Source organism: Tetrao urogallus (assembly GCF_951394365.1).
Source record: "Tetrao urogallus genome assembly, chromosome: 13".
NCBI classification, from domain to species: Eukaryota; Metazoa; Chordata; class Aves; order Galliformes; family Phasianidae; genus Tetrao; species Tetrao urogallus.
In genome coordinates this window covers 9818280-9843038 of record NC_136826.1, presented here as the reverse complement: position 1 = coordinate 9843038, position 24759 = coordinate 9818280, and the positions used below count along the sequence as shown (strand labels likewise).

Here is a 24759-nt window from a genome sequence, read left to right as displayed (position 1 = left end):
GGTCACAGGAGCATGTAGACAATCTTTCATTCAAGATCTTTAGCTGGAATAAAGCACCTGGTTCCCAGATAACTTTTATCTCAAGAATTCATTTTAGTTCAATTATGACAGAAAGCAGACTACTTGCAGCATCCTTCTACATAAAAGGAAATAATCACCGAACCAGCACTTGTATTTGCTTTCAGTTGGATAAAGAGCTTGTATAGAAGGCAGATGTATGTATGCATTCAGCTTATTTATCATCACAGAGCTCTGTTTTGCTTAAACTGAAACCTCTTTTACTAGTATGGTCCGAATTTTCATTAACTATTTTTGCAGCAAGCAAATTTGATTCTTACAGGCATAAATATAAGTCCTGTCTGTCATGATTTCTTTTCATATTAGGGAATTTTATTTATGATTACCATGTGAATTTTTGTGATGATGTATGGACTTCCCCTGATTTGTTAGGGGATTTATTCATGTGCATTTCTCTTATCTGTTGAGTGGAAATCTCTAATGGGAAGTCTCTGTTGAACTCCATCCAACTGGCATGATTAATTTAACTTAAAAATCAGAAAACTGAGTACTAAGGATACTGTTTTTCTTTTCTTTTTTTTTTTTTTTCTCCTCTTTTTCCTGACCACAATCCTTGTTTAATCTCTGAAAATAATTCATTTTTTTTAAAGGAGATTCCATTCTCCTTCCCAGCCATTTCTCCTCTAGAGATGTAGGGATCATGGTGACAATCTTCTGCTTCTACAATGTCTGTTCCTTTGTTTATGTTTCTGCATTTTCTCACTGTCTCTCCTTACTAAAAATTAACCTTTGTCTGACGTAAAAGTGACAAAGTCGAGGCTGCTTGTGGTTGAAACCAGTGGCACACTTTGCATAAGGTCTGTGGTGTTCCAGCAACAGTGACAGAAGAGTGAAGTTAATATGGATCTCCTGTATGAAAAATAAATGAATATTTGCCTAGAGCTTGTTCATAATTAACTATTACCTTAGTACTTTTCCTGCTTTTGCCAGGTGATTTGAACTATACTGTCGTTTAAAAAAGAAGGAACTATTTCCATATATTGGTAACGTTACTTCTGTGCATATCTCTGTATTTATTCTTTTAGACTGGTTCTGAATTTACTTTAAAATTAGCACTTAAGTTGGTGGACTGTTAATAAGCTGGATTATAGGTTGACTGCATAACCTCAATTTCTGTAGAAATTGTATTTCCATAAGGGGTTCTGGATCAATGCTTCAGAAGGAGCTTTTTGGAATACTTGGTGTTACTGATGAAGCATAGTGGTGTATTGGACTTCAGCACATGACATGCTATCATGACAAAGGTCTCTGCTGCTTGCTTGGTATCTGTTTAATGACTTGGAAAACAGAATGTTTTCTTGTTTCTGATATTTTCCCACAAACTGCTATTAAGAAATACAGAAGTGTTGTGTGGAAATGAGTCTTTATAGCCAGGAGTTCCTTTTTGTAAATACCAGTTTCTAGAAGAATACAGTCCTCCTTGGAGTAGATATATAAACTACCAGTTAGAGAGAAAAGTATGGGCAAAGTTTAAAAATACAGAGATGTCCTGTTCTAAAGGTGTACAGGAGACAGAAGCTTGGTTCTGGTGTTCCCAATGGCTGTACCTGAATCGAGTGTCAAAAAGTTCTTCTGTGTGGATTTGTGCAAAATTGAGTGGGATTTTTGTTTTGGTGAGTGGTGCTGCAGTGTCCATGTCTTCTTTTAAAATGCTAAACAAAGAAGTACAAGCAGGCTCTTTAATATTTCAGCATGATTGTGAATTCCTGTGCTGTGCTGACTTAACATGGGATGGCCTGGGGCAGTCAGATGGGGACAGCCTGGGGGTTTCTGGAAGTACTTGCTGAAGTGCTGGAAGTAGTTGTGCTGAAGGAATGGGTGCCCAGCATCACGTGCAGTCATGAAATTAAACTACGGTGCAATTGCCTGTGCAGATAGTTAACTCAGGTGTAGAAATAGTGGGTAGAAGAATTCTTACATCGTTTCCATTCTTGTGATAAAGATTTAAGCTTGCTGCCAGCAGGGTATCGTGGTGAACTTGGTAAGCGTGGCCTTTCAGACTGTTTCTTTGCTGGTTTTGTGCTAACGGTATCTTTGGGACTGAATGAAGTTCCACAAAGTCAGCAGCTCTGAAAGCCAGAATGCTTTGTTTCTGTGCTTTTAGCAGGTCTGGCTGTCTTGGTGACACATTTGCTCTTTGAGAAAGTATTTGGCATGTCTGAGCCAACTGCATGTGTTTCCCAGTGTCCATGTGAAATCCAGGCTCAAGATGCCTCTCTTCTGCACACTTTGAGAGGTGCACAGCCTTCAGGCCTGATGTTACATTTGTCTTGTTATCTCTAGCAGTACAGACTGCCACTTACAAATTACTGTTTTACAGTGCGTTTGAGTCCCCTGCACTCACTGCAGTGATGCCTGTACTTGCACTGGAAGTGCAGGCTTTTTTGGAAGTGCGTGTGTGTATTCAAGGACCAAGGGCTGTGAGAAGCAGAGAAATGCTTTACTGCACAGCACCCCAAGCTAATGCTGCGGGTTGGTGCTTCTGTAAGCCAGGGCTTTCCCTAGCTCAAGGAGTCAGGAGTCCACATCCCCACCAGTGTGCTGCAAGAAGGATCGCATAACCTGGATTCGTTTCTGAGGTCAGCAATCTCTCCTTACCAAAGGGAGAGTGTGCCAAGTTCTGTGTGGCAGTAGGGAGGGTTTTGGAGATCAAGAAGGTTGTGAGTAAGGAATGTTTTGGCTGGTGAAAGGCTATCAGCAGCAATGAGGTTTGTGGCATCTCTGCACATGGGTAGCAGTCATGTTAACAGCTAGAAGAGCAGAACTTCATCTGAGAAAGCAGTACTGTTTGCAGGAGAAAATTGCTTCATTTCTTAAAAAGAAGACTGGATATGCTCACTGTTAATATCACATAACATCAAGACAGTTTTGAAACCTTTTCTTAGGAGTAAATAGTGAGGGGAAGGAGAGCGAAGCTGGCAGCTGTTAGGCCTAGTATGGCACCAAGTGCTGCAGCTTTTTAGATGTGTTTCCCAAAGTTTTTAGGGGTGCTATTTTGCTAATTCTACCTGTGGGAATCAGGTTTTTTTTTTGATGATTTTAGACTTCGAATATAATAACTTTATTGTAACAAAGAAGACAGATTTCCCAGGGCTCTTTATCCTGTACTTAGGTATTATTCCCATTAATCTTCTACCAAAAGATAGGAGAACTAGATTTGTGCATGGTTTGTTGTTGTTTTCTGATGTGTGTATGAGAGCTCCTTTGAAGGCAGTGAGAGTTTATGAAGTGTGGGTGGACTAAAATCTCAGTGATGGCTTTGTGCATGAGGTAGACATTTCTGGTTTACACTTAGCTTTTTTGCAGTGAGAATCAGGTGTGTTGAAAGCTTCCTTTTTGTTCTAAGATGCACTTGTGCCTGGCTGTTGTTACGCTTTGTGCACGGTGTGTCCTTTGTGTGAGTTACAACAATGAGCAGTGGTACATTTCCAGAAGAAAACACTGCGGTGCACAGAAGGTATTGTCATTATTGGGAATATATTGAAATACAGTTGCACCGTTTTGATTCACACTCGTGTGTGTGTGTGTGTGTGGGGTTAAAAATGTTCAAAGACATCTGAAATTGTTTCAAGGCAGGTAGGCTGTTACTGTGTGTTTGTATGCTCTGAAAGGCAAAGCAGAATTACTGTGTTGCTCTCCGCTTTGCTCTAACAACTCTACAGCCGTGGGTGAAGGGAACTGTAATGTTTTTAAGAAGTTAGGTGTTCAGCTGGTTTGTCTGAGCAATATATAAAAATAATGCATAGGTGAAGCAAAAGGTACCATTTTACTGCATTTATCACAAAGGGAACGCTGTTCCCTTCTGTAAGAGGTGGGCAAATCTTCATTTCTACTTTGCTAAGGGAGGCAGTTTCTATATAATGTAGCAGTTCCTATATAATATCAGATATTGCTTGAATAGTAGTTAGATAGTAAATTAATTCGGCTTAGTGTGTTTTACTTCTTTAGCACTGCTGTGTATGTGTTTTTGCATGAAAAACAAATATTGACTGAAGATAAGGTCATGGTGGGAGTCTGATTCTTTTCAAGCACAGACTTCTTTCATGCTACTGTGCCTTTTTTCTAATATGTAGCTTTTTTTGTTGCCTCCAATTATTAAAAACAGCCCAAGTTTCAGGGCACAAAACTGAGAAACAAAAATACCTTCTGTAAACCCGGATCAATTCATTTTCTGCCCTGCTTATCTCTCTGCTGTGTTTAAATGCCTCAATCTTGTAAACGTACAGAAGTGTGTAACCAGTTCATAACTCTTTGAAAAGGTGCTTCTTGACTTTGTAATTTTCTAACATCTTCCGTGGTCTTTTTTTTTTTTTCCCCCTGGTGTTTGTGTAGGCAGGTAAAAAGTATGATGATGCAATTAAGAAAATGGGTCAAGTTGTTCAGTATGCTGTTAAAATAAAGGGCTGAAAGGCACTCGAGAGCTTCCTGTGGTTCCTGGGAAGTCCTGCCTACTGCAGTGTGCAGTACACAAGATAAGGGGATCTGCAGGGAGCCTCCTATGGCAAGCAGTCTGCAACCCACCAGTACAGCTGTGTATCTCGAGTGGCGTTCAGAAAGAACTCTCAAAACTCTGAAGTCAAACGTTCAAGTGGGATGAATTAGGACAGGTGAAATTAAATGCCAAGAGTTATCTCAAATTATGCTTTGGGTCAAAGATTAGAATTAGCGTCTTTCTGTATTCTGCAGCCATGATGATCTGCCTGCAGTGGTGTGCCCTGGCAGTCAATTTCATGCTCAGTCTCTCATTTCCTAGTGAAAAGCTTCATAGTTACCTTCAGCAAATCTGCTAGCAGTGCTTGTCTCTACCTTGTGCCTTTGTGCATTGAGGTTTCTGCCTCTTTTCGTCAGGACCCCTAGGAGTGGCAATGTTGGTTTCATTTGTTGTTGAGGGTTTTTTCTGTGCTTGATGCTCTTGACTGGAACTCTTTCCATCAGTGCTGCATATTTCTTGTTCTTATATCGTGATAAAAATGAAAGGAAGTTGCTGCTACTGCCAATAATGAGAGAGACATTATGGAAAACATAGGAAACTTTTGATCCTGACGTATGATGCAGTGTCCTTTCCAAATAAATCTTTTTTTATCACAAATTAAAAAACAAACTAACAAAAGAGATGCCATCCAAACATAAATTTGTGATGATTATTATATGGGAATTACATATTACTAATACCAAATTTTCAGAGTCCATAGAGTGTATCTGTGGCCTGCTCGTGATCTGAACTCTTGGATTAACTTTTGGTAATTATGAAAACACTTTATTGTGCTTTAATATTTGTTAGGAAACCAGGTGTATCGTGTGTGGTAATAGGCTTCCTTCATGGTTGTGTATTTTTTGGAAGGCTGTACAGAATGTCCTGATAAGGTGGCAGGGGTTCAGATTTATAGATTATAAACGTTGTTACCAAATCTTATATTGACACAGTATTTGTTTCCTTTGAGTCCTGGACACAAAATGCAGGTCTTAGTTTTTGTTATTACTTTTTCTTCCAGTGAATATTCTTTCTGCACGGCAATTAACTGGATGTGGACGTTTCAGCCACTTGTTCCCAACATCCACCTACCAACAGATGAAGATGCACAAGAGGATATTAGGGCATCTATCTTCTGTTTACTGTATAGCCTTTGATCGCAGTGGGAGAAGAATTTTTACAGTAAGTCTAATAATTTAACTTTTCTTTGAAGATTGCTTTGCTTAGTTTGGTTTTCTTCTTTTTGAGTCCCTTATCAGCCTCTTTGTTTTTGATGGAGATGTGGAAACAGCCTCCAGAAAAAGAAGGGAAGAAAATATTTGATATATATGAAAATCCATCTTTTTCATTGTTAGTTTTCACTTTTCATTTGAGTTGATGTTTTAAAATTGCTTCCGGCTCTGGGAGACTGAAACAGCTATGTACTTGCCAGCCCTTACAGAAGGGCTGTTCCAGTCCAGATCTTGTAGCTCTCACTTGAAATGTGTGCTCATTTCTATTGGTTAATCGACTTTCTTGCTAAATGGCACCTGAATTATTCTGGACTTTGTAATTATTGTGCATACTGCTTGCTGAGTTCAGTCTTAACACTTTTTTTTTTTTTTTTTTTAAACTACATTTTACCTTTGGTAACCTTGGAAATTCTGGCAGTCCTCTTACATTTCAGTAGAAACTTGGTGACAAATAAAGAGCCTCATTACTTCATCTGCAATTTACACCTCTGCTAAATGTACTTTCTAGACTTCATAGTATGTCAGTATATATTCACATGGATATATGAATACCATTTTCAGTTTTTCATGATAATATATAACATACATTTCTATGATACTACACATGGTTTTTGTTGTGTTTAAAAACCAACAGATTTTTTAAATTAATAACTAGTAATGCATTTTTAAAGAGTGAATGCTAATCTTGTCTTGGCTTTTCTTTGCCCTTGCCTCTTATTGATAGCTATTTAGCACAGTTTACCTGGAAGGCTAATTGTTACCTCTGTTTTTCTTTGCTAGCTTTCCCACTAGTTATGTATTGGTCAAATAGAGATATTATTATTGTTATTACTCTGGATCACAGTGAGGGCCTTTCCATTTTTATCTATATCATAGAAAAAAAAAAAAAAAGATCTTTCTCACCTGCAGTTATATGAAGTACTGAAACTGATTTGTCTGTGAACTTACATGCAGCTAATAAAATGTAATTTAAAGTCAAATGATGTTGACATTATGTTTAGTGTTACTGTGTTGATGTGCCTGAATGCTCAGTGGTAATCCTAGGAGAGCATTGGAGAAACACAGGCTGAGACTTGAATGTAGCACTCTGCTGTTCTTTTGCCTACTTGAATTAGGGTCAAAATTAGTATTGTTTTTAATATTTGAATAGTTCAAGTAACTGTGAACTGCCTAAAAATTGTCTTTAATATTCTGAGACTTTAAGACTGAATGTGAAGTTATGTAGATGCTATTAGAGGTAGAAGAATTTTACAATAAGCTGCTGTTGGATTGTATCCTGTCCCAAACCGAATTCTCTCAGTTGCGCATGATATCCATGAGTTCTCTTTTTGTGGTCCAGCTTTCTTCCATCAACAAAAATTAAACCTCATGGTACAGCTGACTACTGGCAGCTCTTGAGGCCTGGCAGAGGTTCTGAGGAGCCTCACGTGCTCAAGTTCTCATTTTCCTTAGAGCTTCCTCCACCCTTATGGTCACCTTACATTTAGTATTGGATTCTTCCTGCTCGCACAGATGAACGTGCCTGTTAATAACACATAATTAAACATCTCATCTGAAACTTGATTACTACTGAAGGTACTGAGAGATGTTATATTTGCAGTGTATATTAGGTATATTAGTACAAATCAAAAGAGCATCTTCTGTTTTACAAACATCTCAATTCCTGCCGTCACAAAATGATTCCCAAACTCAGATGTGTTTCTATGGAATCCTGCTGAAGTTGTTCATCTCGAGGTGCTTTAGATTCTTGTTCATCCACAGCCCACATGTGTATCATGGACACATAACATGTATATTATTTTATATAATCTTTGGAAATTTCTTCTGGCATTAGGGGTCAGATGATTGCTTGGTCAAAATCTGGGCTACAGATGATGGGCGCCTGCTCTCAACGCTGCGAGGGCACTCAGCTGAGATTTCTGACATGGCTGTTAACTATGAGAACACGCTGCTTGCAGCAGGCAGTTGTGATAAGATTGTCAGAGTGTGGTGTCTTCGAACCTGTGCCCCAGTTGCAGTCCTGCAGGGCCATTCTGCTTCCATTACTTCTATACAGGTAAGGAATAATATTTCTTCATAAGCTATTGAAATAAAATAGTACTAGCAGATGGGAATAAAATTTCTCTTTCCATTGTGTTTGGCAGTGTAGGTTTGTCCCAGCTGAGAGCATCAGATGAACTGGCAGGGTCAGGGAAACAGCTGGCATCCTTGAAAGCTGTGTACACAGCAACTGGGAACCTCATTTCTCTTCCCCTTGTCTGTACTTCCACTTTTGTCTGAATTTAACTCTGTTGAAATGTACTTATTATATTATTAAGGCAATATTTTACAGCTTGATTTTGTATTATATATATATTTGTATAAACAAGATATTATTTATGGTATAGGTATACAATGTATATATAACATTCCTCACAAGCTTTTTTTAAAAGTTCTGATAACTTAGAAAATAATCATAATTCTTTACGACTTTTTGAGGAAACAGGAAAATGTCATGCACATATTGAATTACAGAGGTATTCTCTCATCTTGTTGCCCTGGTCAGAAGGACTAAGCTTGTTTCCTTTTGGAGTTGAATTTTTTGTGGCCAGAATAGGCTCGCTGGTCAAAATGTGTTTGGTTTTTGTTTCTATTTTCTTGGCTTTATTTTTATGCAAGTTCATTTTCTATGTTTGTGCCTGTTCCTGCTCTCTGTAATCCTGAGGAGAAAGTTAATGTGCTAATGAAAAATATTCCTGTCAATGTCCATTTACTGATTTGTAGCATGGAAGGGGGAGAATGAAATTAGCTGATTGAATTCTAAACTGTATTTTCAGTTCTCTCCAGCAAGAAAAGGCACAACACGATACCTCACTTCTACTGGTGCTGATGGAACAATCTGTTTCTGGCAGTGGCATGCAAACACCATGAAGTTTAAGTAAGCCTGTCAGATTATTATTATTATTTTAAAAGAAAAACAAATTTATTTGGAATTTTAAAATGGAGAGGAATACTGGGGTAATTAAAGGCATGTTCCTTCTCTATGAGTAAGTTCCTTGGGGAGGTGTTCTGCTATATACTTGCTGCTGGATGACTGTGTTGTGGCTGCCATACATAACACCAGCGTGTGGGGCAGAGAGCACTTTATCTTACATGTGTTGCAGAGTCTTGGAGTTACAATGCAGAGGGGAGGTTATTTTTTCTTTTTTATGTGCTTTGCTAGGCAGTGCTATGGAAGAAGTTAATGCTTTTGTGTTTAGGACCACATCTTTGTGTGAAATGTACAAGCAAAGATATTTCATTGCTTTTGATCAGAAGAACACGGATCTATAGACGTCACCAAAGCCACACTTAATAGGAAATAAATCCTATTATACAAGTGGCTTGCCAAGTTCTGTTTTAAGTAGATTTAAGTTGGTTAATATAATTATAAATAAGTTAAATATTTTCAATTTAGAAAATGGTAGTTTTATTAGTCAACAAATAAAAATAAGCTCTAGCAAAATAAGGTATGAATTACGAAACGGAAGATTTTAGGATGAATGCGCTGACCTTGCGAGCTGCAGTGTGGGAACAAAGGAATGAAGAGTAAAAATGCTGTGATGTCGCATATAGGGATCGCCCTGTGAAATTTGCGGAGAGGTCCAGGCCTGGCGTTCAGATATCTTGTTCATCTTTCAGTTCTGGTATGTATGCGATATGAGGTAGCTGGAAAGTATTTTCTGAACTGTAATTCCTCTGGTGGGTGACAGAGCTATTACTTCTTTATAAATACAAATGATACCAAAGCCTTTTTCAGTTAATCACAGCACTGTCAAACTGTGATTGTTTGAATCTCTTTGTGCAGTGTGTGTTTCAAGCTGCTTCTTTATTTTTTTATTTTTTTATTTTTTTTATGCATGTGTGTGTGCTTGTTTCTTCGTTTTAAATTTGACTTAAATGTCTTTACCATCTCAGAAAAAAAGTTTCAGTAAGGATTTTCAATAGAAAGTTCTTGAAATCTTCCAGACAGGTGACTTCTGTTTAGAGATGGCTCTTTTGCCAGTTCCAAATTTGGCTGTATTCTAGAAAGATCAGTTTTCACTTAGAGACTTCTTTGGGCTTCAATAATTCCCAGTATTTCCTTCAGGGCATTTTTGCCCTCCCTCCTTCCCTCAGGCTGCCCAGGCTGCACGTGGTGCTGCTTGGCAGAACCGTGGAGGCCAGACCAGCCCAGGAGTGCAGGAGGGAGACAGAGTTGTCTCATTAGTGAGCAGCTATTCAGTAATTTACTTAGTACTGAAGAGCAAAGTATAAAATAATCTATTGAGTGATTTGTAAGTGACTGAGTCCTTATGTTCCCTTGTATGCGTTTGAAAATATCAGCTTGAATAACATCCTCTGTTACAGCTCTTAATCCTCAAAAATAGTGATTCTTACTAGTAAAATTGTGTAATTTCTTATTTATTTTTGTTACCTGGATTTGAGAACTATTCTAGAGCCACACAACCCTTAACATATTCCTTTTTTAAAATCTGGGGTCCTGAAATCGCTAATACCATTTTGATGCCATAAGCTACACATGAGCACCCTTTTCTTCTCTGCAATATTATTAACAGAACAAACAAACATTACAAGAAAATAACTTAATCGCTGACTCCCAGTTCATCAATAATTTCTCAAAACACTTCAAATAGATGTGCTTCCACATTTGGTTTGGCCAGTGAGGATATCAAATTGCTCCCCTTCTATTGTTCTGCATAGGCTGACTGAGGGCACTGTGATAATTTCTGAAGGTATGGGGGAAGGCAGTAGAATTAGTAGATTAGTTGATGAGGGTTGTAACTTGCAATTTTTCTTCCTTTGGTCACAAAGACCTACAGCTGTAACATGTTGTAGACCTCATTGTTACATTGAAGTTGATGCGGTCTGAGAAAGTACAGGTTAAAACAAAGCTTGTCAGGGTTGCCTTATTTTTTCAGGATGTGTGTTTGTATTACATTGAAATTTTCGGTTTAAAACTTCTTTAAAACTGTTTCTTTGGCAATAAAGCAGTAATTGAATTTAGTTGTTCCTTGGATGACTTCTCACCAGAAACACTGTCTGTCTTAGGTGGCATGTTCATTGCAACAGGCAGTACTGACCACGTGATAAGAATATATTATTTGGGCTCAGAGTCTCCAGAGAAAATGGCGGAGTTGGAATCTCACACGGTAAGAGACAGACGGAAAGGAAATCTTCCTTTTCCCCCTACCTTATTTCAAGAACTTAGGCTTTGTATACGCTATTAAACTTCTTTTCTGTCTTCAGAGTTTGGTTGGCTCTCAACACCGTGGCATTTTAATGCCTTGAAGTTTGTAATATACTTATTCTAAAATTCCCCTCAAGCCCGAGATGCGTGCAGAATATTTTATGTATTTTATCCCCTTTATTCCAGGAAATGGGAGGAGGGACTGGGTTGTTTCATTTGTTCCTGAAGAGAGTCTGTGATGGGGTGGGGAATTGAAGCACTTTTCATGCAAGACATTATTATTCCTATTAAATTTGTTCTTGAATATTTAACTTGATTTGTGACAAAAATCCATGTAATAAAAAGACCTCAAAGTCATTCTAGTTTTAGAGTATGGCGTCAGACTCTAGATCATTTAGAAAGCAAGGAAAACTTAAGAGTATTCTTTCACTAGTGGTGCAGAGGGATTCTCATTAAAATTAAAAATATTCTGAATATCTCTGTAACCTTCAGCACTAGTTTCTAGGTTTCCAAGTTTTGATGGTTTCTATTAAAACTATTGAATGTCTTAATTTTAATGAAATCTGATAAAGATCTGTTACTAAAATAGTGTCAAATCTGTCTTCATTTCTTAATTGTTGCGGAGAACAGAGGATGACAGAATTATTTATTGTGTTTGTAAACAATATATCAGAAAGGCCAACTTACAGCAACACTGATAGGCTTCTGAATGATGAGGAGCTTGGAGCATTTATCTTTATACTGTAATAGCCCAGCCACCAACTTTCATAATATTTTGTGCATTAGGGCTGAGGACTAAATTGATTAATTGAACTTCAGTGGGAGTTCATGAGTCCTGTGTTTACATCTCAGAGCTTCAAGTCAGTAAATCTAGCAAATGTTTTACTCACCAGCAAGATCTTGTCTTCTGTATTCAGCACATCAGCTTGGGAATAAACTGAAATTCCATGTATTTTTGAAATTCTGCTTAATAACTCAGCTTGCTGTTAGCCTGCCCCTGAAGAAGTCCTGAGCTGGACACTTGTCAGGACCTGGGAATGCTTATGGGAGGAAAGATTAGCAAGTGCATGTAGCCAATACAAGTATTAAGCAAAATAAAATAATAATTTTTAAAAAACATCTAAAATTTAATGCTAGTTTCTCAACAATTAAGAAGTGGAAATAAAACCAAGGTTTGTTTGCTTTTTCAGTTGTTGCTGGACAAAATATTTTGAACTGCTTTAACATTGTATCTAAAAATTGCAAACCTCTTATGTATGTTGTTAAGTCATTTTTTTTACCATTGTATTGAGTGCTGTACCTACCAGGCCTTGGGACTCTGGGAGTGCCTAACTCCTGTTAACAGTGCAGTGTTAAATGTGCAGGGTTCCCAGGCAGGGTTTGCAGTGTGGCGTTGTGCAGGAAGACTGTGTTCAGGTAAGAGCAGAGCTGCTGCAGCTTCTTCCTCCTAAATATGCAAGTATTGAAGAGGCTGAGCCAGAAATCCTTTGTGTCTCTGAACTCCTTCTGGAAAGCTGTGGATTCACTGCCTGTTCGAGATTTTTCTCTTTTGATGTCTAACACAAAATGCCTGCTTGGGGAAATTTTAATAGGGGATGTGACTTTTGAATTTATATGATAATGTATTACAGGAGACGCATAGGAAGGTGTAATTTGCTAAATAGCAGTTCAGCAATGAGATCTTTTTGGATGAGCATTTCATCTTACAAAGCACTTACTACTATTTTTTCCCTCCTTGTTTAGGACAAAGTTGTCGCAGTCCAGTTCTGTAACAATGGAGACAGGTGAGTGGCTGCCCTGGGATTTTTCCATTGAAAGTATAGTATTTAATTTTCAAATAATCCAAAGTAAACTTAGTGCAACAGGAAGACTGCATGTGGGCTCTTATTAATCTTAGACAAATTATTTAAAGTGTACTAGGAGTTAAGTGTACCATATCCACAAGGTTAATCTTGCTGTCTTCTGCTGTAACAACAAAAAACATTCTGTGACTCTGCTTTTCTTGGTGTGGTTTGGTTTTTTTTTTTTTTTTTTTTTTTTTTTTTTTTGTTTAATTAAATTGAGTAAATAGGAAACCAAATTTTGTATCCTTTTAGTGTCTCACCTCACAGGTAGGCTTGTTAAGTACAGGAAGGGTTACTTCTGGAAAAGAGCACTGTAATAGACATAAGCTAAGCTAAAACTGTTACAGATTCGTAGATGGTCAGACAAGCAAGTGTGCTTCATGGACTGGAGTGCAATCATCTGCAAAGAGCTGTGATCTGATCTTCATTAATGGGGTTTCTGTTGCAAGGTGCTTTTATCTGAGAAAGTTGGCAGTAGCAACTGAGTGTATTCAGGTTTTCAGGTTTACGGTAGGATCTGGGATTTCTTTTTCCAATTACTTTGCTTTATCATTTCAGTCCTGTTAGGGCGAGGTGAAGAGCAAGCATATGTACTTACCTGTTTATTTGTGTGGCTCATTTGGTAATGACTTCTGACCACCTATTTTTCTGGAGCACCAGGAAGCAAAGGGGTAGCATGGTGGCTGTACCACACCTGTTTGCCAAATTCAGCTTGTGCTGATGGCCAGCTTAGAGCAGTGGACTAGCTACCAGTGATAGCAGCACTTCAGTTAGCTCTTGCATTCAAAGGCGATCTCCTCCCATGTTTCTGAACTGCAGAACTGTTATATGTAGGACTCTTTTTTTTTTTTTCTTTGTTTAATTGTGCACTTATCTTGTTTAAGCTGGTGGGGTTGTTGATAGATTATGTATGTGTTGGTTTTTATTTTAGTGGAGTGGGTTTTGTGTTTGTTTTGTGGGTTTTTTTTGTTTTTTGTTTCTTAGTTTTTAAGCCTTTCTTGTCTATGCTTTCTGCATCTTTTATATCAGCTGGGAACCAGAAAGCAGCCAATGATTTGCATAATTTGAAAACATTTTCTAAATAATATGACATTGCTGGTATTTTGCTGAGCCATGAGGTCATCCACCCTTTGCTATCTGTCTAATTTAGTTCCTCGGTGAATGGTTTCTCCTGTGAGGCCCTCTCTGGGCACGTTGACCAAGCAAGTTCTCTCTTCTGGTGCTCAGTTCTGAAAAATTTGGGAAGTGTGTTTGTTTTAATGAATTCGCCAGTTCTTGACTTGACTTCAGTGGGAGTCTAGTGAAGAACATGATATGATGAACAGCCTCCAAAATGACAGGAGAAAATCTGATTTGTTCTTGAAGGGGAATAAGCACAGAGCAGCTCTTCAGTGGGCCTTTGGGTCTCGTAGACAATTTTATTGGTCTGCTTTATTATTTATAGAAATTTGCTTCTGTCTGACAACGTGTCTGCAAAAATGTGAATTTTTAGGCAAATCCTGAATTTCCAGTTAATTAGTTTAGATGACTACTTTTGCTTTTTAAATCTGCATTAAGTCAGGGTGCTGTTGCTTCTGTGGGAATTGCAATCAGGGTGCCCATGGTGAGAGGTTCCTATAGGCATATCAGTGTGACAAGCTTTTGCAGCATAGCTGTGTTAGAGTGCAGTATGACAAGCTATGATTAGTGACCAATATCCTAATGTAAATGCATTTATGCCAGCTTTTGCTCATTTTCCTTATTTTGCTTGGCAGAAGGTTTAAGGGATTTTGCATGCAGGAGTCATCCAAGCAAAGCAGTGCCTTTGCCAGAGCAACTGCACCTGTACTCAGAAATCTTTGTCGTGGAAAATTATATGGGAGTGTACTGATATAATGGTACAAACAGTTCCTTACTTCCAAGGAATGTGAGAGCACAAGTCCCTCTGAGGGTATTACGTCAGGTAGTCACTGAAAATTATACTCATATGCTAAATGGAAAAGTTACGGCCGTGTTTTTATTTTATATTAAAAAAATAATAAATAAAGCAGGAAAGCTTGTCATGCATATATTTAAACACTTTTTCATCATCATGAAAAATTTCAGGACAAGAAATGTGAAAAGGTGAACCAATCATTGTTTCTGTGTGTAAATGTAGTACATTTTTAAAGGCGTTTGCTTTCCTGGGAAAGAAAGTTATTCGAGGAGCTTTTTTCAGAATTCTCAACAAAAATGACTTCTTAATATTGATGGTCAAAGCTTTATGATATGGTTTTGTATTCAGCTTCACAGGCAGGGCTACTACTTTTATTCAGCGTGGGTATTTCCTTTCTGTCTTCACCTTTTCCCTAAGTTAATGCATTATAATTTAGGCTAGACTCTTGGCATGTAATTTCTTTCTCTTTGCTTCCACTATGAACTGCTCAAGGGATTTGCTGATGTCATTTAAAAGGGAATGTGCAGCTTGTATGAATTACGACATTGAAGTCATTCCAAGGCCATCTGCTAGCTATAACCAAATGTAATTAATGTTGTGAGATATAAACTGTTTTCTGCTGTACAAAATCTGATATGAAAATTGTAACCTCACTGTCCTTTAATTATATTCTCTAGATCAGAGATGCACAAACAATATAAAGAATAAGTGTTGAAAAAGTATTAAATACATTCTAGCTTCTGTACTGACTTGAACACGTGTGCTCTTGGCTTGCCAAATTTTGTAGCTTCTTTTTATTCTGTGGTATCAGTTCATGGGGATTTTATGACAGATTAAACATGCCTGTTTGTAGGCATATAGAGAATAAGGCAAGAGTATACACACAAGTATGCATCTCCAAGTGTTTTACCTGTACACATGTATGTGTGTGCATATTTGGTGCAGAGGGAAACACAGTCCTCTGCCAAACTCCTAAACATTCTTGCCACAGCATTTAGTATGCTCTGAGCATGTTGCTGCTGAGGATAGAAAGCTCCATAGTGAAGAAACCGAACAGTGAGCATGTAAGAAGGGCATTTGGGTGTTAGACAGAAGCAGCAGTGACTTAATGCTTATTCAGAATTTCATGATTCATTTTTTTGTTTTTGTTTTTCCACCTCCACCCCATAGTTTAAGATTTGTCAGCGGAAGCAGAGATGGAACGGCAAGAGTATGGCAATATCATCAGCAAGAATGGAAGAGTGTAGTCCTGGATATGGCGACTAAAATGACAGGGTAAAGCAAACTAAACAAAGCGTGCTGCTTACCACTGTGTACATGAAGACCAAAATCTGCCATGGAATTTAAAACTACTTACTTAACTTTAAGTTAACTAAAAATGCATGTTTGTGGTGTATTGAAAATGCCATGGCCCTATCTGTTAATTAGCCCCCAGAAGAAAATATTAATAATTGGTAGTTCCTGACTGTAGTGGTTGGGGATACTTAGTATTTTACTGATGAGGTAAGAATGTCAAATAGAGTTCACCTCATGGAAAGAGATTTGCAGTAGAACCTCATTGATCCTATGCAGACCTGTATGTTTTTAAAATAAATGTGTGTGTGTTTGTTGAAGACAACTCTTGTTTTCTCTCACCTGTCAAAAAAGTTCTAGTAGTTACTGCCATAGTTTCCTCAGGTCATTAGTATTCATTTTATGTCATGTATACTGTTTTATTTTTGTACTATGGGGTACAGTTTAGATTATAATGAGTTCATTGAGTTTAAAACGTTAAGAAGAGCACAATATGTAAAACGAATGTGAATCTGGACGTTTGGCAGTTTCCAGTGTTGTGCAGCCATTGTTACAAATAACAGGCAGTTTCTTCAGTTATTATTCAGATAAATGAATTTAGGCCACTGGTGCTTTTTTTACTTACTTGAGGACAAATGACAGTAGGCAGAAGGTTGATGAGAGGTTTGACGCTGGTTCTTTTCCATAACAACCTTCTTTCCTGTGTAAGCGCACTTCCAGGTTTCTTATTTTAATCCAAGACCTGAGTTGCTTTGCAGAATTTCTTGTAATATAGAAATGTATATCCAGAGCAATTATTAACATTGCTTTTTTCCCTAAGCCTTCAGGTAAGAGATGAGTTGTGTTCATTTTGTTCTCAGGTTCAATTAGATTTTTGAATTTTTCTGTTTGAGGTCCTTTCCAACAGACTTCTGAACTGGATGACTTCTGAAGTGGCCTTCTAGTTGAATTTGTACGATAACAAAAATCAGCGCAGGGGAGATCCGCTAGGCAGCTTTTTTTTCTGCATTCTTTGTATTTCAAATGGTTACAGTTTTAATAAGCTAGCTGCTGAAGTCTGAATCTGATTTATTTAGGAAGCTTTTGCTCACTAGAGTTTACTTGTGTTGATGACCAATAAGAAAAAATGTCTTGTAGAAATGAAAGAAGGAGTTATGGTAGGTGAAGATGGTCATTGAAGAACAGGAGGGAAACTTGTTCTTTTTAAGGCGGGAGAACTGTAAATCTCAGTGGTACTGAGCATTTTCTGTATCTGTTTTTTGCTACTGCAAACGCTCCCCTTCCTTCTCCTTCATTAGCCAGTAGTGGTGGCCACTGTGCTCTCCCTAACTTCACATTGAGTTAGTGCTGTTAAATGTTTCTGTGTGCAGTGACTCATTTATTTCTTTTTTAAATTATGAATTTTCTTAGAAACAATGTAGCATCTGGAGAGGACAAGGTGACTAAACTGAAGGTTACAATGGTGGCTTGGGATAGATATGATGCAACTGTCATCACTGCAGTCAACAATTTCCTTCTCAAAGTGTGGAACTCATCCACAGGGCAGCTTCTTCATAGCTTATCTGTGAGTAAAGTTTGAGTGAATAATCCCTATTTGTTATAAATGAACTCTAAAAGTGATTTGAGGCTGAGCTGCAACCTCATGCCTCCTGTTAAGCAGTGTTTTATCCTGAAGTATGCCAGCTGTCTCGTGCTTTTTGGGAGGATGTGTATCATGAGGAAAGGAGCTGATGATCAGAGTGCTGCTAGACCATGCTGATTGTTGGCTGACAAGGGACATTTGGAGGTCACAGTTTCTGGCCTGACTAAAGGGCTGCAGCTGTCCTCAAAACTGATTTCTGCTTCCTCTCCTCTCTCCTCCTTTTGTGCTGAGCTACAGTCTGAAGCAGAAAGTATGATAATACCAAGCCTCTGACAAAATGTCAGCTAAGTATAGATGCAATTCTAGTTTAAGATCTAGTAAACTGAGCTGTTTTAGATAACCTCACACTAAATACTGGTGTATTCAGAGATATTATGTGGAAAAACATGACTTTTTTTTTTACCCTGCTTTTGCTATAGGGTCATGATGATGAAGTTTTTGTTCTGGAGGCCCATCCATTTGACCAAAGGATTGTACTTTCCGCGGGTCACGATGGAAATATTTTCATTTGGGATATAGACAAAGGAACAAAAATTCGTAATTACTTTAACATGGTAAGAATAATCAGGAAAGGAGTTTTGTTTTTTTACATTTATGTAAAACTGGTCTTGAGGCAAGAGTGGATTTCATCATGTACTTGCTGTGAACAACATTATAACAAGATTAGTGGAAAGTTCCTGCATATTTAGCAGAAAACACTATACTCCTCAGAAGGCAACACCCAGATGTGTTTATTGTGTTTTTAAGTGTAGCAGCAAGTCTTTCATGGGATCTGTTAGGTCAGAATATTACTCATTTATATAGCTATACTATGCAAAAGATAGTAGTCATTTCCAAGGCAGAGCAATGAAAGCCAGTAAATTTCTGTGTTGTAACACAGTGCTGTGGTCTGGAAAACAGTATGGTTGTCTTGTGTGGCATCTGTCTGAATCCATGCAGTGTCAGGTTTGTTGGTCTGATTCCTCTGCTGAGTAAATGCAGCTGTGCTGTTTCAGGACCTGAGCTAGCTTCCTGGCACCTGAGGCTGTGAAATCTGCTGGTATGGAGCTACTGTGTATATGAATTCTTTGCTTGCTCTGTATCTTCCACTAAATAAAATTTAGACTTCTTGTTTCAGAACATAAATTAAAAGTTGCATTGAAATTTCAGGGCAAAGAAGTAATTTGACTTTATTGATCAGTGATACTTTAATAGTTGAGTAGAAAAGTAAAAGCAAGCATTGAGTGAGTTGGGAGTGTTCACAGAATTAGGATTTAGTACTTGAAGGAGACAAGTGAAATTTTCTTTTCATAGAGAATACATGATTTTGAAAGGGATGCTCTGTTTGTATACAGATTGAGGGCCAAGGCCATGGAGCTGTTTTTGATTGCAAGTTCTCACCAGATGGACAGCATTTTGCCTGCACAGACTCTCATGGACACCTGCTGCTATTTGGTTTTGGATGCAGTAAATATTATGAAAAGGTGAGTTGAGTGAATCTTAAACTCATCTCTCTTGGTCTCATTTTGTCTTAGGAGTAGTTGTGTTAGTTTGTTGTCTCCCCCGTGCCCTGAACTAAAACTAATTAAATAAGGGAGCAGTTACTGTTCATCTAAATCAGAAAGATGTAGACAAGAATTACTAGATAAGGGAGCAAGACATTATCTTCTTTCAATTCACCTTGGCATAATTTACTATTGAATATTTGCATCAAGTCTTGATAATAAAACACACTTGTGGTAGGTGTCTGTTCTCTGTCATAACATTTCTTCTGCTGATTCTAAGTGTAGGAGTTGTGGTATGTGGGTATGGGAGCCATTCCAAAGCTTCATGACAGCTGCAAATGGCCGTTTATTTATTTTCTAAATTGCTTTTCTTGCAGATTCCAGATCAGATGTTCTTCCATACAGATTACCGACCACTGATCCGTGATGCAAATAACTATGTTTTGGACGAACAGACTCAGCAGGCTCCACATCTTATGCCTCCTCCATTTCTGGTGGATGTTGATGGAAATCCTCATCCCACGAGATTCCAGCGGCTGGTACCAGGGAGAGAAAATTGCAAGGATGAACAACTTATTCCTCAGCTGGGTTATGTAGCTAATGGTATGCTGTCTAAGTCTCATGCATAATGCATGTATTGCACAGTATTGAGCACCAGTTCAGCAGGATGGTACTATAAAGATTAATTCTGTTTCTTCTGAAACAAGTGGTTTAAAATCAGTGTAGGGTAGAATAACAAACGGGGTACCGTCATGGCATAAAGGAAGTGTATGGGATTAACTAGACTAGAGATAAGACAAGGAGACTTCAGTATTCCAACATCTGTGGACCTCTATATACATTGATGGCAGCATGCTTCAACTATTGTTCTTGTTGTTGTTGATGTGACTGTGTATGTGAGTAAGGAAGCAAGGAAAGTAAGACAGGCTTTGAAAAATGCTGATCTCTGATAGAGGTCTTCCACTGTCACCTACTGAAGTATAATTTCTTTCTGTTATTACCAAGTTCTTATTTTTATTTTATGTGCAAGTCTGTAAGTATAGGTTTTTCTTGCAGATAATCTTTTAAACTTTGCTTCCATTCTGAGAGCAGAAAGACGGCCTGTAATCAGATGTTTTGCAGGGCAGACAGCACAACTTAAAATTTGATTGTTTCTATAGTGTTTATAAATCAGAAATTAAACATTTTGTAAGCAATCATGACCCTGTTCTTGTTAAGGTGATGGTGAAGTAGTTGAACAAGTCATTGGACAGCAAACTAATGACCAAGATGAAAGTATCCTTGATGGGATGATCAGAGAGCTACAAAGGGAGCAGGATCTGAGACTAATCAATGAAGGAGAAACTCTTCCAAACCCTCCACTCAATAGATCTCACTCTGTTAATGGAGGTAAGCGTCCCCTCTTTTCCTCTGTCATTTCTTTAAGCAAAGAACAGTAAGGTACTAATCAAAACGTGTTCAAGTTTTTGTGTTTTAGGGCAATGTCTTTCAAAACACTTTCTCTTGTTCTTGCACATTTTATTAACCTGTCTGGGGCACTTGCTAATACTGTCAAAGGAATTAAATGTTGAAGGTGCAGTCGATCACTTACTAACTGGACATTATCTGATTACTTAGAACTGTTAATGTGCTAATTCTAGTATAAATTGTTTCTAAAGATAAAGTTCCCTATATTGTCTCGATGTCAATCACTATGGAGGTGATACTTTCTAACTGAATAATGTCAAGTTAACAGCATGTAATTAGAGAATGCCAATGGAATACAACGTTGTGACAGGCTGATGGCTTCCTTGTGCAGAATAAATGCTAAAGCTGAGCATCAGTGTTTATAAAATAAACATGTCTGCTCTGTCTTAATGTTTCCTGAGAAAGCTTGAGATTGTTCTCCTAGTGAGTGTTCTGCTATTGTGACTGTAGTTTTAATATGCAAAGTGATTAAAAATTTAAAACAAACTCAGTCAGATATGAACAGCTGACTGTGAAGCAGCTGACTGAGTGCAGTTGTCATAACAGAACAGATGCTGTGGACTTCTGCTGCAAATCATCCTGAGCTTTTAAAAAATTCACATCGCTAATAGATTAATTTTAGGTTAAATGACTGATTATAGTTTTGTATTTGAGTTTCCTGGCAAATCTTAAATTGTTAGTTTTAGAGTTTAAATTCGAGAAGGAATAGGAAAAATATTACTGGAAACTGCATAAAATAGACTTTTGCTTTGATCTGGATTGGTGTTGTTATGAATGTGGCCTAGCAGGCAGCTTCAATTCACAGGAAGTCCTCTCTGCTTCTTATGATAGACTGATGTGTAATCCCAGTTTTCAGTTATATTGGCAAAATATGTACAAATGCCCCTGTATTATTTGTGTGAGGGGGAGTTTCTGTATGTGAGACAGTAGAAATGAATGTAGTTACTTTGCAGAACTTGCACTGTCAATGTTTTTCCCACGTGAACTGACCCATTTGTGTGAGTCAGTTAGAATATACATGAAGTGATTGATATTTTAATAGCTGAATATCTCTATGCAGGGTAGTACAATTGTAAATTCAGTTTTCTCATGCTGTTAGCCATACTTAAGCATGTAGAAATGGTTGGTGCTTTCCCAAATAACGAGATAAATTAAGGCAGTGACAGCAGCAATTCTGATGTTGTCAGCGGTATTTTCTTTTTGCTACCGTGAAATTTCAGTCTCTGTTTTCTTCTGAGTGTGTAGCACTGCACTGTTGTGCCACCTGATAAAAAGTGTGCCTGTGCACACAAAGTAAGCATTGCAAATACAGGTATAGGCACAAGAGACATGTTAAACCTTGCAGCGGTCTGTTATTTTAGGTGATAATCTCCTCTTTTCTTCTACCACAGAATTTAAGACTCCTGACTTAAAAGCCTTTAAACAGAAGACAAGGTTTGGATTTGAGGGTCGCTTAAATGCCTTTACAGTTTTTCTTATAGTTGTGTTCTCTGCTTGCCACAGACAACTCTAAGGTATTGCAAGCCACAGTGATATTACTAAAACAAATACATCTGCAGTAGCCTATGGCCGATATTTAAAAACCTTCATCTGAAGCAAAAGACAAAGCCACCTGACATCTAATTAGTGTTCCATAAAGACGCTTTGCAACCTTTAAGCTTCAAATTTTGGGTTTTATTGATTGGTCATAGAAGTGAAGAAAAATCTTTTTTACCCCCTCAGCTCTTCGAAGTCCAGCCTTGGAAATTGCATCTCCACCAAACGTTGGTCTCCGGAGAAGCGGTCAGATTGAAGGGGTCCGGCAAATGCATCACAATGCTCCCCGAAGTCAGATGGCAACAGAGAGAGATCTCATGGCATGGAGCAGAAGAGTAGTGGTGAATGAGCTTCCTCCAGGCATCAGCAAGTAAGAGGCCAAATGAGATAGGGAAAGAAGATTAAATTGAACGATGTTTAGTGATTCTTCCATACACCTAGAGTAGGTTTTAAAAAATGATTTTTCGGAAATAATTTCAGGTTTCTGGGGATTTGTTTGGAAATTCGGATAGTAGGATCAGAATGGTAGCTTCTGCTGAAGGCTTAAGAATAGTAATTCCTTCTCTTTTCAATTAAGTCTTTTTTTAGTGGTTCCTTCTTTTTAATTTCAATTTTCTGATTCTTCTGTCTTGCTGAAGGTTTGTTTAAAGACAAACAAACCCCACACTAATTGTAATACATTTAAGTTTCCTTGGAGTGAAGTGTATGTAAACACTGTTTGGAGGACCTGTGCTCAGATTTCTTGTGGCAACAGGCACAAAAGTATTTTAATTTATAGAGACTGTTGAATATATAATGATATAATGAATAAAACAGATGTCTCCTGCGTATAATTAGGGTCCAGGAAGAATGTCGAGCTGCCAAAGGTGAAATTGAAATTGGTTTATACACTGTTGAAAAGAAGAGAAAGCCATCCCATACCTTACAACGGGTAAGTTAATTCACCAGAAGTGAGAAACCTGGGTATCAAACAGTTCTGAGAACTGAGCTAAAAAATAAAATGAAAGGAATTGATTTAGAAGATCAATAGTGCTAATTGTTACTTTGGCTCTTCTGCTTTTCTCTGTAACTTGTCTGTTTTTATACTGTGGCGTGCAAAAAACAATGGTAAATCTGTGTCCATAAGGCTTCAGTTGTAGGATGATTCTGGGAAAGCAAAAGAACAGCAGCATGGTAAATGCTCAGCTTGACTTACAGAAATTAGGAGAAATTAGGAGAAATTAGAGGTGCCACCTGTTAAGTGGCCAACTTTTGTCTTATCCAGAGGCTGCAGGTATTGTTTTAGAAAAACTATATTTCATCATAGAAGTACTTCTTAGAAAGAAAGGTACTTTAAAAAACAGTGTTGATATTAAACAAAAACCATCCAACTAAAAAAAAAACACAAACCAACATATGCTGAAATGAGCAACCACGAGTCTCTAAAAGATGTCTTTTCAATTCTAATTCTAAAAATTTCTGGTTGGCATTTGTAGATGGGATAGAACTTATGTCTCTAAAAAATGTCTGTAAAAAGTCACTGTAAAAAGCATCTTTTAACTCCATCGTTCATTACTACATATGTACTCGTTTTCTTTTTATCTCCCCTCTCATGTGATAAAAGAATGATTACCAACCAGGAAGTGGAAGATCTTTGAGAAGGAACCAGCGCAAACGCCAGCACGCGTATCAGACCCGCTCCACGATAGAGCACAGTCAGCAAGGAGCAAGTCAAAACTCACGTGCACGGGAAGAGTCAGACAACTCCTCAGAGGTCTGATATGTCAATGATTCCTCCACATGTTCCTGGTTCAAAGACTGTCACTGTCACTGCTAGGGCTCAAAAGTTTCTGCACTTTAAAAAATAACGCTCAAACTGTTGAATCCTTTGGCTCTGTGGTGTTACTGTAGCATGTTAATCTTGGAGAGAGGAGGATCATTTACCTCCGCTAGTACAATATTCAAAGCTCAAAACTAGCTTAAATACACAAGTTGTGTATTTTTTGAAATCTGAAATATTTTCAAGTAATTTTAACTGGATTGGGTTAAACCACTTACAGTTTTGGACATTCACATGCTGCGCATATATTCTAGGTCAGATTCAGTACTTTAATTTCGTCTGCATCTGTAAACTGTTGTTGAAAGACATGTTGGTATTATTCATTGATATGTCAATAGAAGAACTTAAAATATATCAGATTAAACATAACTTTTTCTCAGTAGGTATAAAGTAAAAAGAGACTGCAAATTGTGAATGCGCTGAACATACAGAATAGCTATAAGAACAGGTGACACCAAAATTTATTAATCAAACACTTAAATACAACCTCATTCTATGGTGCAAGTACTGTTAAAATTCACACCAGGAATTACATATGTAATATAATATTAAGTAAGAAATGGTGGAATTATTTAAATTAGCCCTTAACTACAAAGCTTCCTGAAGTGAAACAGACCATGTAACTTGCAAATAAAAATGGTACATGTTTCACTTTGAGGCAAAGTTTTACCTTCTGTTTTTAATGCAGGAAGATGAGACAGTTGGCACAAGTGATGCATCTGTGGATGATCCTGTGGCAACATGGCAAAGTGACAGCAGCTCCAGGTAC

General features: G+C 37.8%; 1 protein-coding gene across 2 annotated transcripts in view; it reads left to right on the top strand.

Moving 5' to 3' along the window:
* The window catches only part of BRWD3 (bromodomain and WD repeat domain containing 3), a gene marked incomplete at both ends in the record, with an annotated part of 49818 nt that overhangs the window by 12327 nt on the left and 12732 nt on the right, over positions 1–24759 (top strand). For both annotated transcript variants that reach the window (XM_079542085.1, XM_079542084.1), the window contains 16 exons: positions 5571–5731; positions 7616–7837; positions 8598–8698; positions 9376–9446; positions 10852–10952; positions 12734–12774; positions 15920–16024; positions 17453–17606; positions 18104–18238; positions 19019–19147; positions 19546–19771; positions 20387–20557; positions 22358–22541; positions 23009–23102; positions 23775–23924; positions 24679–24755. In XM_079542085.1, the coding sequence (XP_079398211.1) occupies positions 5571–5731; positions 7616–7837; positions 8598–8698; positions 9376–9446; positions 10852–10952; positions 12734–12774; positions 15920–16024; positions 17453–17606; positions 18104–18238; positions 19019–19147; positions 19546–19771; positions 20387–20557; positions 22358–22541; positions 23009–23102; positions 23775–23924; positions 24679–24755 (2122 nt within the window). The remainder of the gene's footprint in view (positions 1–5570; positions 5732–7615; positions 7838–8597; positions 8699–9375; positions 9447–10851; positions 10953–12733; positions 12775–15919; positions 16025–17452; positions 17607–18103; positions 18239–19018; positions 19148–19545; positions 19772–20386; positions 20558–22357; positions 22542–23008; positions 23103–23774; positions 23925–24678; positions 24756–24759) is intronic.